The following is a 16,463-nucleotide window of genomic DNA, read 5'->3' as shown; positions in this document are numbered from 1 at the left end:
TTCTCATATTATATATACACAATATCACATATCATCAGTATCTAGTCCTGAATAAAGTGACTTAGTGTTTTTGTTTTCTTTTGTAGATAAATATTAATAAAATAATAGAATAAACATGTACAATAGACACAAGTACGTAGAAATGTTATTGACAAATTCGTAGATCGTTGACAAAATATCTGACAATGTTTTCCGTTCAGATAATGCACGAAGTTATGAATCACAAATAAAACATTACGTAGTTATCACGTATACACACTCGTGTTCTCGAACACTTTCTCGTTGTCGACGAAAATGCACTCACTAGTGTTCACTTTCTTTAGTTTGTCTGACAAAAATATTTTAAATAAATGGTTGTTCTCTGCTTAGGCAAAATTGTTTATAATAGTATTGAAATGTCTTTATTACAAGCTCAATACTAATGGTTGAGTGTAATGATTCTCAAAATTAGCTCATAAGGCAAGCTTTTTCTTTGGTAATAAGCATGTGCCAAATGACAAATTCAATTAAATGAAATCTCATCAGATTCATATATTTATAACGAGAGTAATGAAATACTAGCTCTTTGTTTAGCTTAGCGTGTATGGTAGGAACAAATTCCTAAATAGAAAATAATATGAATGTCGAAGCTAGGAGAAATGAAACGAAGTGGTGTATGTGTCAGTGCAATAGTGACGGAGCTGTGTTCAGATATGTAAGTTGGTTGAAGGACGAACGGTAACGTGAACTATATCTCAAAAGAATCTCAGGTATTAATAATAGTGTATGTGACAGTGACGTGTTTCGCCTGACTAACAGCTGGCTCTTCTCTCTTAGATGACGCCTCTCGACGAACGCTACTGGATCTTAACGAGTTATCTTCATGATCTTCAAATCTTCCATGACGTAGACATATAGTAGATATCAAATTCTTCAATAATTTCAATAATTAAATAATTATGTGGCATGGCTCAAATCCTACGCACTGGCTAATAAAAATTCACACCACCACACATAGGTGTGACAACCATCGACGACGAAAATCGCATATCCGCGACAAATGTCCGCACTGGCCTACATGCTCAGTGGACAAAAACAAATCGTCGATAAGTGCTCTACGCACAGAAATGTCCTCACTGGTACTCCGACACAGTGGACACTAAATTAGCCTCAAGCATGCGTGCTTGTTTTAGCGATGCAACATATTGTTCCCTTACTGTTGGGATAAACATTAATTATAGCCAAACAATAAATCTACTTTATGTCGAATGTCACTGATGACTTGACCAAACATCATCTCTTAAATATACGTTATAGATCAGCGTATCTAAGACTTAGGTTGCTTATAAAGCCTTAGCTGTGTTAGATTAAATCTTCCGATTACCTTGTCATTGTCAGTTTCCTTGAGAGTGTAACAGTTCTCATTTATTCGTTCACAAACTTGAAATGGCCCTTCGTATAATAAAAACAACTTCTTCGTCACCTGTTTCCACATGTCACTAACAGGATTAGTTCGTTTAAGCACTAGGTCTCCTATATTTAACTTCGTTATTCGTTTCGGCTTCTGTAGCTTACTTCGACGTTCTGCATCTAGATGTAGACGAGCTGTAACAAATTTCTCTATTTGTTCCCTCATATCTTCGCTTATCGTTTCCGGTTCTTTCGTGTTCTTATCGTGGTCGGGTAATATGGTAATCGGTAACGCCTCTGATCGTTCCGCAGTAATAATTTCATGGGGTGTTAATCCTGTCGAACTGTGTACTGTATGATTAAGGATGCATTCTACCAATGGTATATAATCTCGCCAACTTTGTTGTGCATTGTGACAATACGCCCTAAGCATATTTCCTAGATTCCTCATCTGCCGCTCCACAGGATTACTTTGAGGATGACGGACAGAAGAAGTAGTAGGGATCACCCCTAAACTTTGCATACCTCGCTGCCACTTAGCGCTGGTGAATTGCGTTCCACGGTCTGACAAAACGCACTCAACTTTTCCTATTTGCGAAATGAATGATTTCATCTTCCTTAACACGGTCTCAGCGTTTGCTTGCTTAATAGCAAAAAGCTTAGTATATTTGGAAAATATATCCATAATTACTACAACGTATTTTACGCCTGCCTTGGATGTGGGTAGGGGTCCATACAGATCAATAGAGACTAGCTGTAGCGGCTTTTCAGGTAAAATTGGCTGAAATGTCACTTCCATACTTTCGTTAGAGTGTTTGGATTTCTGACATAGGTCACACGCAGACACTATTTTTAATATACACTTCGGCATATTATTCCAGTAAACTTGTCTTCGTAGCATTTCGTAGAGCTTAGGAGAACCAATGTGACCTACCAATTCGTGTATTTCTCGAACTATAGTGTTTTGCATGCTAGCTGGTAACACTGGTTTCCAATACTTTTCCACTGGTGTTTTAGGTGCGTTATTCCTAAAGAGAATTCCTTCCTCTGATATACTATACAATAGATGTATCTTGTGAGTTTGTGGTAATTCCAATAATTTAGTTTTGACGGCTTGGCAAAACTCGTCCGTTTCTTGCGCTCCCTTAATATTGTGAAATATATCCTGTAACTTAGGATTTTCCTCTATGGCTTGCGTGATTAATTTCGCTACCAGGTACTCCTTACTATTTCTGTTTTGAATTGACGACTCGCCTAACATGTCCGGAGCTCGGCTCAAATAGTCAGCTGCTATATTGTCTTGACCTTTCACGTGGTGTATTTCAATGTCGTATTCCTGGATCAGTAAGCACCAGCGCGTTAATCTGCTACCGAATGTCTTGCCAGTTTTTAGACACGTCAGTGCCTGATGATCTGTCATTAATTTAATTTTCTCGCCAAGGAGTAAATCTCTAAACTTCTGCAAAGACCAGACGATTGCCAACGCTTCCCGCTCGGTTACTGTATAATTTCTTTCCGCTGCGTTCATAGTACGACTCGCCATAGCAACTGTTTTCTCTATGCCCAATTCATCACATTGCGCTAGTTTCACGCCCAATGCATACGCTGATGCGTCAGTGTACAAAATAAACGTTTTCCCTTGGATTGGATGGTGTATTACATGTTCGTTCAAAAATATGGCTTTTAACGATTCAAACGCTTGCTGTTCAATTTCGGTCCAGTTCCATTCTTTACTTTTCTTAAGTAATGCAAAAAGTGGAAATGTGATCTTAGCAACTTGATCCGAGTAATTTCTGTAGAAACCTATCACTCCGATAAAAGCTCTGAGCTGCTTTACATTCCTCGGGGTAGGAAAATTCACGATAGCATTTAGCTTATCAGGTGCAGTTCTAATACCTGAAGGTGTGAGTATGTGACCTAAGAAAGGTACCTCTTCCCTGCAAAATAGCGATTTCTTTAGCTTGATTGTCATTCCTGCGGCTCTCAGTTTCGATATTACCATGTTTAGATGTTGCATGTGTTCTTCAAACGTACTGGAAGTTATCAGTATGTCGTCCACGTATGCGCGTGCAAAACTCTTGCATTCCGGACCCAATGTCGCATCTAAACAACGAGTGAACTCCGCCACCGCATTGCAAAGTCCGAATGGCATGACTTTGAACACGTATTGGTGATTTCTGAATAGAAATGCGGTGTACTGCTGTGACTCTCGTTTGAGCGGAATCTGCCAATAGCCTGCAGATAAATCAAGAGTAGTTAAGTACTTGACTCCCTGGTATAATCTCAGTATATCGCTCGTGTTGTGCGGACTTTCACGATCTCTTACAGTTATTTTGTTTATTTCTCGCGCGTCCAAACATAGCCTTACACTACCATCCTTCTTTCTTACGCAGACCATCGGATTAGCGAATGGACTAGCTTCTCTGTGAACCACTTTCCAGTCTAACATTAAATTTAAATATTCTTCTGCTTCCCGAAAATACTTCGCCGGTATCGGATACGACCTCTTGTGGAACAGTTCTCCTGCTTTCACAACTATTTTAGCTTCATACAAGTTGTTCCGACCTGGTTTATCTGAAAATACAATTTTATGGTTTTCCAATAAGTTATACAACTCCTGCTTCTGATTATTCTCGATCGTCTTTACCTCTACAACGGCTTGCAACAAATCTTCGGATGTGACCATTAAAGATTTTCCTTCACTCACATTAGATATCTGGTGTAGCCTTATCTCTTGCTGTAGCAATCCGACTAATTTATCAGATACCTGCCATTTTGTTGTAGTGTTTGGTACTATGCTGTCAGTAGTAGTTACTAACCATCCTCCAAAGTCTAGTATAATGCCGTACTTTGTTAAGAAGTCTGTTCCTAGAATGACTGGTTTAGCTAGACCTCTAACAATCAATGGGTTAGCGATTTTAGTGTGTCCCAATCCTTCTATAGTAATCATTGCCTGTCGATTCACTACTGGGCTTGCTCTAGATGTGACTCCTAATATCTTGAGACTTGAAATGGGTAATATAGGTAATTTAAAAGCTGTATCTTCAATTGCAGATACTAAACTTTTGCTAATGCAACTTATCTCAGCACCACTATCCAATAACACAGGTGTGAGTAATCCGCAAACAAATAAATTTAATTCCGGACAAAATGCTTCTGGAATTTTAGTAACAATGTCATCTTCGTTTGACAAGAAATCTCTCTCATTTTCATGCATTACTATTGTACACATCCTCTTACTGTCTTGGACTAGGATTAACCCCTTATTACTATTCACGATCGGTGCTCGGGGCGTACCATCACCGACCTCTTCTAGTTTAACTTTCTGTTTTCCTGGCTATTACCGGCGCCAAACGTCACGGTACTGGACGTAGACTTAGCCAGTATCGGTTCTATGCCTTGTGGATTTGCATAGTAGGTGATAGGATTGACGGGTTCTTGTCTCGCAAAATACCCTGAGTACTGTGATGAAGATGAAGGTTGATTCTGGAATGTATTCTGTGAAAATTGAATAGCTTCATTACCGGCGGCTTCACTTCTCAGTTGGTTAACCGATAACTTGCTAGGGGAGTTTGGTTTGTGTGGCTGTCGGTTCCGCGGACTACCGGATGACTTCGCCTCTCCTCGATTTTCGTAATAATGTTTCGAGTTGTCGTAGTTTTTACTCGAATATTTGGGCGAATGTCTGTCGTCCTTATAGCGCGGCGACCTGGGTGGTCGTCTCGGTGAGGTAGGCGGGGTTCTAGACTGTTCGCCCCTACCTTCTCGCCTAGGCGTTGAATCATAAATAATTCCTCCGCGTCTGTATTCTCCGCGTTCCTCGCTGTTACGCCACGAGCGGTTGTGTTTTGAGCGTTCAAACTCGCGTGACTTCGAACCTCTATGGTAAACATCGTTGTTGTCACGGCCTGAATACCAAGTGTTTCGTCTATGGGCCGGCTTATTCTTGCCCCAAATTAGACTGTTCACGTGCGGCTGTTTACGTTGGTTATTCTCCGGGTAATTTTCATTACGCCGCTGATTCCAAGGCTGATACAGCGGTGGTTGTCTGTTCACCGGTGATTTTTCAGATTCCTCTCGCTGGCTACTTCTATTCTGACGACCGAGCCTGTCATATGCGAGTAGCTGTTCCCGGAAATCTGCTATACCGTCAAAGCTTCTACCTGTCAGATGTAATTGGTAGCGCATCGGAAGTTGGCCTAAAATCATTGCCACGAATTCATCGTCGCTCATGACAACGTCTAGATAGCGGGTACACTCGAACATGTCGCTTAAATGAGCCTCGAGTGTCTTGTTTTTCTTAGGATCATACTTTTCTCCGTGTAACTGAGCGCGTAAATTCCCCTGAATTTTCAATCTCCAGTGTTGTTGTAGGAAAGCTGCTTTAAACTGTCCAAATGATGATATGGAAGTTTGGTTAACTTCCCACCAATAATATGCGGTACTTTTCAAGCAGTTGTTCAAACATCGCAATTTTTCTGTGTCCGAAAGATTGAATCTCTCCGCGTATTCTTCGAATAATTTTATAAATTTACGTGGATTTTCCGTGGATTTTGAGGAAAATACAGGCATTTCCTCTGACCAATGCCTAGCAGGGTGGTTTAAGGCTGCTGTATCCACTAATATTACTTGTTGTCCGGCTGCAGTGTTGGTAATCACGTCTTGTGAACGGTAAGTAGGCGTAGCCTGGTGTGACGACGCGGACGGGTCTCGCTGCGCTGACGTCATCATTTCAGCCGCAGACGCGTTCATTGTGTCAACGTTTATCGGTGTATGCGCTGCCGCTCCAGACAATGACAAATGCTGCACGCAGTTCTCGAGCTGGATCAATTTTCTATTCACGTTTCGAATGTCGTCTGCACTACTCGCTTCATGTCGTTGTAGCGCGGTATTTACGTTCGCGAATTGTGTTTCGCTAAGCTGAACGTAATGGTTGAACTGTTCCTCTGCAGTACGTTTTGCGACCTCTGTGCACGTAGTTTCTGTGTTAATTACATGTTGCTGTAATTCGGTTACTTGCGCGTCAATTTCCTCAAATCTGTTCATTACTGTTTCACGAATGTTATGAACTTCCTCCTGCGTGTCGCGAATTTGTGTCGCTAGTTGTCTGGTTACGTCACCAATTTTAGCTTCTACTTTATCTATCAATTCAAGATGTTGTAACCTGTTTTGTTCCGCCGCTTCGGACCTCTGTCTAGCCATCTCGTCAGATAATATTTTTGCCTGTTCCGCCGCTTCGGACCTCTGTCTAGCCATCTCGTCAGATAATATTTTTGCCTGCTCCTGGTTTTGTTTGGTAACCTCGTTCAGGGCTCGCATCAAATCCTCCATGGAAATATTATTCGCGTTTTCTTTAGCTGCCTGCACAACTGGTTCGGAAGTGTTACTTTCCTCTATGCGCGCGGGTTCGGGAGCAAAGCTAATTTCTTGACCTGCTTCAACGCTTAGTGTGGGTGTATCCTCTTTGTTTTCGTTGTCAACACAGCCTAGCATTTCTTTCTGGCCCTCGACTGACGTTTCCTCCTTGTCGGAGCTGGTCTTTTTGTGCCTCAGGAAATACATACCTTCGTCGGCCATCTTGTTGTGGTTCCGACGTACTAGTATGCTATGCTACAGCAAACTACACAATTTCACTTTTGTAGACGGTCCAGTGAGCGTAGACCCACGTCGATGCCCCTAAGTTGGCTCGCCACTGAAAGTTATTCTCTGTTTATGCTGCTACTCCTAGCTTGTGGTAGCCACTGTAATAAACCTCCTTGCTATTGTATTAATGTGTTCTCACGGGGTTCTTGGCGCCTACCCTCGTTGCAGTAAATACCAGGACCGCTACTGCTGGATGATCTGCCCAGACTGATAGTCCAGCTAGCACGTCACTGCCCTGGGTTACTGTATGGAGAGTAATTATAAAAAGTAAATTTAGTGGTGTTACGTGAATAGTGGAAATTTGCATATAAATGAAATAATAATTGAAAAACATATGATTTTAATGGTTCTTAAATATTGGTGTGAAATTACGTTTAAAATGAGATTAATTGAGAAACAACCAAGGTGTCAAATCTAGGTGTCGGAAATTAGATGCAAATGACGTCACTAGAACACGTTGAATATCCTGCCGGGTCTAGCTATCCGTCGTCGGAGGCTTGAGTCTCTCTTCACAGGACCTCCAGGTGGTCTGCTGCTACACTGGAACTCTGGATGCTGTAATGCTGTAATTAGCGAACTACAGAGGTGCTGAGGTCGCCGGGTATCAGCTGAAGACTCGACATCCCTCTCGTCCTGGAAAGTCTGGTTGAATTCTGGATTGGTCTCACCAATCTTCGTGGTCGAATCTCAGCTGGCGCTGCCCTCAGATGTCTGGAACCACTACGAGACGAAAACGGGACCGACGCGGAAGTTGGCACTCGAAGTCGCCGATACTCCCTATCTAGGATTTATTTAATCCAGATACAATTTTCTCAACTCGGAGAGAGGAGAATGCTAAGCAGGACACGATCGCGGATGACGCGAAATCTTCTATTTCTCGGGCGGCAACCAAGGCTTTGGTTTGCCCCAGCCCGAGAAACGTCTTCTTTCCGCAAGATGGCGATGACGTCTCCCTTCTTCCTCCTAATATCTATTTACTGACCGTCCCTAGCAACCAAGGAGCTATCGATATCAGCAAACAGAATAAGTTGCATAGTGAAATAAAAACGTGGATGTTGGAGTGTAAAAGAATTGAACTAAGACCAAATGAGTTAAGTTTCCAAGGAATAATTCTTAGAAGACCCTGAAGTTGAAAGTGTGTCGTCTATGGTAATAAGATGTGTCATATTTGTTATGCCTTGGTTGTCCTCTTTACAATCAAAACAATTAAATACATAATATTCCCTCGTGGAACATACAATTAATATTACAATCATAATAAAAATAATAATATATAACTGTAAACAGTTGTACTGGTTACAACGTTTATTTATATTTGCAATGATCTGCCCAACACCGTGAGAGCTTAGAAAGAAGTCATTTGCAGGACCTGGTTAGAATATTTCCCAAGGAGGTAAAGAAAAAATAATTATTCAGGTAAATTTTATAAGCAGGAACTAAATTTTGAAGGTTTCTAATCTATATATATTTTTTAATAATTATACACACCAGCCATAAAGAACTAAAAAAACTTTAACTCAGTTTCTAATAGTCATCATTTAAGAAAATTCACACTAAATAAAAAAGATATTTGCTTCTTTCAAAGCATTAACTCTAGAAAATTCTCTTTAAATTAAGATTTACTCAACAAATCACTCTTTGAATTGATTTTGCTATTTTTCTTCGGGAAATTTACGCCATTTTACTAATGAGTATTACAAGCAGGAACTTTACAATGGGGTTTACTATATTTATTAAGACAAATCAAACAATTTAAAACCAATGGTAGTGTTTTATAAAAAGAGTGAGTCATACTCAGGAGGTTGCGGTGACAGGGAAATGACTCTCAAGGCCTTTACGTCGATATATCTGGCAACAATCTGCTTCAGAACTTAAGGATGCAATGACTACATACATTGAAACATTCGTAGGAATCACCTTTACATAATGAAAAAAAAAAAAAAATCACATGAAAATGCAATCACCCAATGTTGGGAGCGAAGCAGAGCCTCAAATTTCCTAAGATTTTTTATCTAGTGTTAGTTATACGGACTGCAACTACAATACACTTATAGCCGACAAGATTTTATGTTTTTATTTTTAGTCCAGTTTGGTTTTTAAAATAGAATATTTCAGGTTTTTTTTATATACACTAGGGTCTCGATAATCCGAGCTCCGATAATCCGAGTCCCCAATAATCCGAGTCAGTTTCGGGGGTTATGAGAAAGAAAAAAATACGAATTTTGCAAACATATATACACGTAGGGACGGCCAGGGCTACGTTGAGGAGGAAGGCCCGATGGGGTGAGTTGGGTAAGTGACTGTACATAGCAGGTAGCGGCCCACCCCTGTCAGAAGTCGCAAGAATCTCTTTTTAGAACATTGGGGGAAACCCCTTTTCTCCGTCGGCCTAGATCCTCCGCCCCCTCGTCACTTCCCCGCGTTCCCTCCAGAGGGCAATTTTTAGTTCCCATAAGTTCTTCGCCGTGAGCACATCTATGTAGTTACATCCCAGTTCTATTACGAACCAGTATGAGTAAAAGAAAACATACTGAAATATCATTAAGTGATAAATTAGAAGCGCTGACGCGGGTTGATAAAGGTGAGCCGCTAAAAACAATTGTGCGTGATTTAGGAGTGAGTGCTGTTACTGTGGGCGACTGGAGGCGCAACAGACAGAAATTGGAGTTATGGCAAACTCAAAAAAATCTTTCTCAGGCTACAACATCCAGATCTCGTATGAAAAAAAGTGAGTACGAAAAAACAAGTGAAGCTTTGTTTTCATGGTTTTTAGCACAGCGGCAAAAAGGTGTCCCTCTTTCTGGGCCTATATTACAAGAAAAAGCGCAGTATTTTCGTAATAAATTACAAGAAGGTGAAAGCAATTTTAATGCCAGTAAAGGATGGCTGGATAAATGGAAAAAAAAGATACGGTGTGCGGCAATTGCATATCACAGGAGAAAAGCTTTCAGCTGATGCTGCTGGTGCTGAAAACTGCGTTCAAAAATTTCAAAGCATGATCGAAGAAGGGGGCTACACACATGATCAATTATATAACTGTGACGAGACTGGGTTAAATTTTAAAATGCTACCTGACAAGAGTCTAGCATCAAAAGACGAAATTTCCGCTCCTGGGCATAAAAAGAGCAAGGAACGAATTACTGTTCTACCATGTTCCAATGCCTCTGGGACACATAAGCTGCGTCCCTTGGTGATAGGAAAGTCAAAAAAACCTAGAGCTTTTAAAAATGTAAATATGAACGCACTACCCGTCGCATACAAAAATCAAAAGAACTCGTGGATGAATACGACCATTTTTAAAAATTGGTTCTTCGAGGAATTTGTTCCTTCAGTAGAAACATTTTTAAAAGAACGACAATTACCGAGAAAAGCACTGTTGGTTATTGACAACGCTCCATCCCATCCAAACGTAGAAGAGCTTTCAAGTGATGAAATTAAAACTGTTTTCCTGCCCCCAAATGTGACTAGCCTCATTCAACCTATGGACCAAGACGTCATTGCGACAATAAAGAAAAAGTACAGACGCATGCTTCTGACATATATTTTGCAAGAAGAAGAAATTTCATTAGTAGATATGCTAAAAACAGTTAATATAAAAGACGTTATCTATTGGTTAGTTGATGCGTGGTCAGAAATTAAACAGGAAACTATACAGAAATCCTGGTCAAAACTTATAAAACCGAGAGTTTCACAAAGTGAAGAAGAAGAAACAGTTGAAGATGACTGTGATAATATGACTCTATTGAATTTAATGGTGGCAATCCCTGGCTGCGAAATGGAATCCAGTGCTGAAGAGGTTAAGAAGTGGTTAGACAGTGATGAAATTGAAGAATTGACGGATGAGAAAATTATTGAAATGGTCAACAACCGGGATGAGGACACCGAAAAAGACGAACAAGAGGAAGAAGAAACCAACAAAAAAATTAGCCATGCAGATGGGTTTCTACGCTTAGAAAAGGAACTCGAATACGTGGAGCAGCAAGATGACGTCACACCAAATGACGTAATGTTTTTTAAGAAGTGGAGCACACAAGCAGCTGAGAAGCGAGGAGCATTAAAAAACAAAAAAACAATAATAGATTATTTTAAAAAATAATAATTATGTATATATTTCTATTCTGCCTTTCAATATTTTTGTATTTTCTTTTTATTAAAACATCGACATATGTATAAGAAATTGATTTAGCGTGTTTTTATTCGTATTTCCAATAATCCGAGGTTCTGATAATCCGTGTTGGCCCCGGTCCCATCCAGCTCGGATTATCGAGGTTCTAGTGTATATATAAATACTTTTTGTAATAGTTACTCTGCTAAAATAGTGTATTTGTATGCTGCATATTTGTGATGAAATAATTTGTAATAAATTGGTCTAAAACAGATAAATTCAAAACAATAAAAATAAATTAATGAGCTTTTGTGTTTTAAATTCATTTAATTTGAGAAAAATTCTACAAATGTAATTAATTTTTCTGATGGATGGACTTGGTACAATTTTTGTTCAGAAATAATTGATAATGAAATTCCTTGAATCTCAAAAATTAAAATTTTTTTTTTGTGATTTTAATTAAGGTTTTGGTTAAATGCTGCCTAATTCCATGATATAACTTGAATTTTGGTGCTATTGTGGTGTAGTAACTTGCATATGGGTGTTATGCAGTGTATTACCTGCTTTTCAGTGTTATTTTGCTTTAATCACAATTCACCATATAATATTGTCCCTAGATATAGAATGTCTACAGGTCACGAAATTCATGGAAAAAAGTCCCTAAATAGTGATTCTGCTGAAAGTCACTAAACTTTTACTCCATCAATGTAGCTATTTGCTAATTTTCATTTTACTTTTTCAACACTTCAGTTTTTAATCAGACATTAAATACAATTAGTGTGAGAGTATCCAGTGGCGTAGCAAGCGGGTGGCAGGGATGGCCTCCGCCAGGGGCGCCGGAGCAGTGAAGGGGGGGGGGGGGGGGCCCTCCTGATGCGACGGTTTCGCGTTACTGAACCCTCCCGCCTCCCTTCTTTAATCCAAGAGGGGACGCCATTTTCGATTCTGGCCAGGAGCGCCAGTCACCTTAACTACGCCACTGAGAGTATCCACTTGAATGTTGTTAAAATGATCTCGGAAAATTTTTCAGCTTTGTGACAGTAAATTCAGTTCCTACTAATATTAGATCTATTTTGTATTGTTCCTAATTTTGGTAATTATACGTAAAGGTGACCCTGTGGTGTCAGAAGTTAGATGACTGTTTAAATGTTTCTGTTCTGTTCCTTTTGTTTGTCTTTTTTAATTATAACTCACTCAACACATTGTGCTTATTGTCTTTATTCACTATACATATCTTATTACATACTATTTGATCCTCTCACTCCATTTCCACTGGGAAAGCCTACAACTCACGTAGTTTCGGTTCCCTACCACGTTCGTGCAACTTCGGATTTCTCTCAAAAATTGAAATTAAAAAAAATCGAAGGGTTAGGTTAGGTTAGGTCAGTCACAACATGCTTGTTTTCATTGGAAACTTCTGATTTAGCGGCTGAAGTGGCGTTAATACCGAAACGCAAAGGTTCGGAAATCTTCGGAAATTCTTGCAGGGAACCGAAACTACGTGAGTTGTAGGCTTCCCTTTCCACTGTCTCCTCTGCCCATTACTAGCACCCTTTCACAATCCCCTCGCTCACATACAGTGTGATTGGAAGGTGGTGAGGAAGGAATGTTCACGGTGCGTCGGCGACGGGAGGAGTGAGGGCGGCGCGGGGCGTGTGGTGCAGGGGCCGCTTCTCGGCGGTGGTGAAGGGCATCGAGCGGGCCACGGACAAGGTGGTGGTGGCCAAGGTGCTGGAGCTGGGTCCCGGCACGGAGGCGCGGGTGGCGCGGGAGTTTGAGGCCCTGCGCTCGCTGCGCCACGAGCGGCTGGCGGCGCTGGAGGCGGCCTTCAAGCCGCCCGGCGCGGGCGTCGCCGTGCTGGTGCAGGAGAAGCTGCAAGGCGCGGACGTGCTCACGTACCTGTCCAGCCGGCACGAGTACTCCGAGGACGTGGTCGCCACCGTCGTCACCCAGGTCACCTGCGTGCCAACCTCAATCCAGATCAATTATTCAAGAGAATTCAATTTTTTTTGTATTTCAAAAAAAAAAAATTTCAATTCTTGACCCAGATTTTATCATTTTTAGTGAATGTGATTGTGTTACATGATAACTAAACTAATAGAGATGTATTTTACTGCACACTGCTGTATCACAGTACCTATTCGGCTAGTTCGAAAATTGAGGTAGTCTGAACAGATCTCAGCTCCGATCGATTGATTTTTTGCGGGACTACTTTGTACATTTGAGCAGCTTCAAAAAATTGTTCAGTTTAAAGGTGAGCCAGCCGAGTATGCCAGTACGTGACTTCTGGCTCTGTAAATACAGAAGTGACATTGAAGCCTCACATTTGCCTATTACATGACTGCTTTCTTAAAATATCCCATACTCAATACTACTGAAAATAAGTGTCTTCGCATTTTGTTATATTTACTAACTAAAACATTAGGTTGCATTAAGAATGATACTTATAAGTTTTTCAACTTCACTGAAGTGGAAATTATTAAAAAATTAACAATTTTCTGAAATTTCTTGTTTCTTTAAATGTTATTCTTAAAAGTATAATAAGTAATAAATACATGTATGCATAAATGCTACACAAAGCTGGGTTGTTACCACAAAAAAAAAAAAGGTTAGCAACATCCTAAAAATGTTTTTTTTTATTTTTCTGATAACGTGTTAACTATTAAGATCATTTAAATATTCTGAGCAATTAAGAAATGGAAATATAGGTTGCCTGCACATCTCAAAATGTTTACATTTTGCTCCTTTGTAATATCTAACCAAAACCAGAAAATAAAATTTTTCAGTCAGGTGTATAAATAGTAAACTCTTAAATTTCTGGGATTAAAGTTCATAATATAATTGAAAGTATTTTGGCTTGTGTTGAACATTCAGATGCCTTGGAATTAGGTTTGCTGTATTATGCATGATTCGATGTCAAATATTTGAATGATCAGGGCACAGACTTGGCAGATGCGTGGTTGTGGCTGGACGGGACAGATGTGTAGCTGGGCAGCGCACGGAGTGGTCACGGCACGGACGCTGCGCAGGTGCTGGACGGGCTGCAGTACCTGCACTGGCGCGGGCTGTGCCACCTCGACCTCCAGCCAGACAACGTGGTGATGGCGTCCGTGCGCAGCGTGCAGGTGAAGCTGGTCGACCTGGGCTCCGCGCAGAAGGTCAGCAAGCTGGGCACCGTCGTCGAGCGCTCGTCCGACGTCATCGACCACGTGGGTGCGTGTCCTGGGCGAGGCTCATCACTCACTGACCTTGGGGAACCCTTCACTTTGAGCCTCTCTACGAGCAACCATCGTCAAACCTGTTATAAGATATTCCCAGACATTTTCCAGGTTCGAAAAAAATAATTCCAGACCACTGATATTAGTTAAATTAAAAATCGCCACTCATATGCATACCACATTTAGCTACTGCAAAAGGTAACTATCAATTATTTTATGCTCTGCAGGCGGTAGCACTGAAGTCAGTGCGTGTGGTCGGAATACTGATACGCTTACAAGCAAAAAGAATGTGTGAAAAACTTTTTGTAACATTTAAATCCGTGTTGGAAAGGAGGAAGAAATGATGTGAACTTGGAACTGGTACAAATCAAAATGAGTCTGTTCTTTCACTTTAATTTTTTTCAGTATCCTCATCATTAAAAATAATTCACTGACTACCTAAAAAATTACCTGACAATACTCCCTGTTGCTGAAAATCCCCTGATTTTTCCAGGAACTTCCCTGTTTTCCTGCTAGCCACCCTTGTATTCCATTCCTTCATTTTTCCCACCATCAGTGTGTGACGTAAATCCTTAGCCACAACTTTGCTGCACAAACAGAGATGCCATGCCTCAAGACAAGAGTTTTTGTGTTATCCGTGGACCCCTTGCCAGGAAGGTACTGTGCTCTCGTGCGAACGCAGGGTGCAGACATGGGTAAGTAGTGACGTGGGCGGTGGTGTGTCGGCAGCCCCGGAGGTGCTGAACGACGAGCCCGCCTACCCGCAGACGGACATCTGGGGCCTGGGCGTGCTGACGTACATGCTGCTGTCCGGGGTGTCGCCCTTCCGGGGCGCCGGCGACGAGGAGACGCGCCAGAACATCTCCTTCGTGCGCTACCGCTTCGAGCACCTGTACAAGGAGCTGACGCAGGAGGCCACCCGCTTCCTCATGCTGGTGTTCAAGCGGTCGCCCAGGTCAGGCTCGCCGCGGTGGTTCTGATGCCTAGCACCGTCGTGCACTACGCTGAAGTATCATCAACACTTTCATGGGAAAACTCATAGTTTTGATAGTTATGAAAGTAGAGTAGACTTCCGATTATCCGGGTTCGAGTTAATCCGGTTTGCCGGTTAACTGTATCATATTTCACTTCCGTAAACCATAAACTTTTTTGATTGATTGAACTAACAAGATTTTATCCTGTGATTGAAGACGAAAAACATAGTGCATACGTAGTTGCCAAGTGTCAGTATTCATCATGAACTTTGAAACTGCTAGAGCCAATTATAAACGCACCCGTGTAAGCCGTCCACACTTGTGTTCCACTTGTGCACTCTTGTGAACCGCGCTCATGTTGACGGCGCGGCTGTTCCGTGACTCACGCGAGCGATAACTGGACTGAGTAGTTTCAATCAGCAGTCGCAACGCAGCAGTAGTTCTTTTTGTCGTAGTCTTAAAAAAAGTAATGTCTACAAAAATAAATGCAAATTTGTGGTACTTGACAATCAACAAAATTTAAAAATTATCAACCAGCTAGATGTAAATTACTGCGACGTAAAATAGAACCACGTATGTTTTAGTGATATGTACTGCAACTTTTTATGAAAATTACATTTAAAACTTTAGTAGGTACCTATTATGTGCAACCTTATACAGTTTTTGTGTCTAGATAGTGGAGATAAAAAAATTTTTTACTAAACATTTTTATTTTAACATTGCTTTAGACTACTTTTTGTTTTCTCCGTGGACCCCTTACCAATCATTACCCCAGATAATCGGGACTCTACTGTCCTTAATTCTGAGCTCTTAATAAATGTAGATCATCTTGTAGAGTTATGAATATATATTCTTTTAAGTGTGAAATATTTTTAAGTGAAGTACTTAATAATGAGATTCCACTGTTTATCATTTGATATCCATTCAACATTTCAAATGGAATATTTATTGTTCTTTATTCATCACCATAGATATAGAACTCATTAATATTTATAATGCTAAAAGAATCTATTCAAAATTTTAATAACATTTCAAACAATGTACATCATTGCTTTTTACGAAACAAATTTTTTTGGAAAAGTATAAAAATGATTAAACATCATATTTTGATGTAATTAATCAGTTGGATCAACA

At 40.6% G+C, this 16,463-nt stretch overlaps 1 protein-coding gene across 8 annotated transcripts in view; it reads left to right on the top strand.

The window, feature by feature from the left end:
- The window catches only part of LOC134539976 (obscurin), a 570,520-nt gene that overhangs the window by 539,874 nt on the left and 14,183 nt on the right, over positions 1 to 16,463 (top strand). For all 8 annotated transcript variants that reach the window (XM_063382379.1, XM_063382380.1, XM_063382377.1 and 5 more), the window contains 3 exons: positions 12,802 to 13,090; positions 14,167 to 14,350; positions 15,085 to 15,310. In XM_063382379.1, coding sequence (XP_063238449.1) covers positions 12,802 to 13,090; positions 14,167 to 14,350; positions 15,085 to 15,310 — 699 coding nt within the window. The remainder of the gene's footprint in view (positions 1 to 12,801; positions 13,091 to 14,166; positions 14,351 to 15,084; positions 15,311 to 16,463) is intronic.

This window comes from Bacillus rossius, chromosome 16, assembly GCF_032445375.1.
Source record: "Bacillus rossius redtenbacheri isolate Brsri chromosome 16, Brsri_v3, whole genome shotgun sequence".
NCBI classification, from domain to species: domain Eukaryota; kingdom Metazoa; phylum Arthropoda; class Insecta; order Phasmatodea; family Bacillidae; genus Bacillus; species Bacillus rossius.
This window is presented reverse-complemented; position numbering and strand designations above follow the sequence as displayed.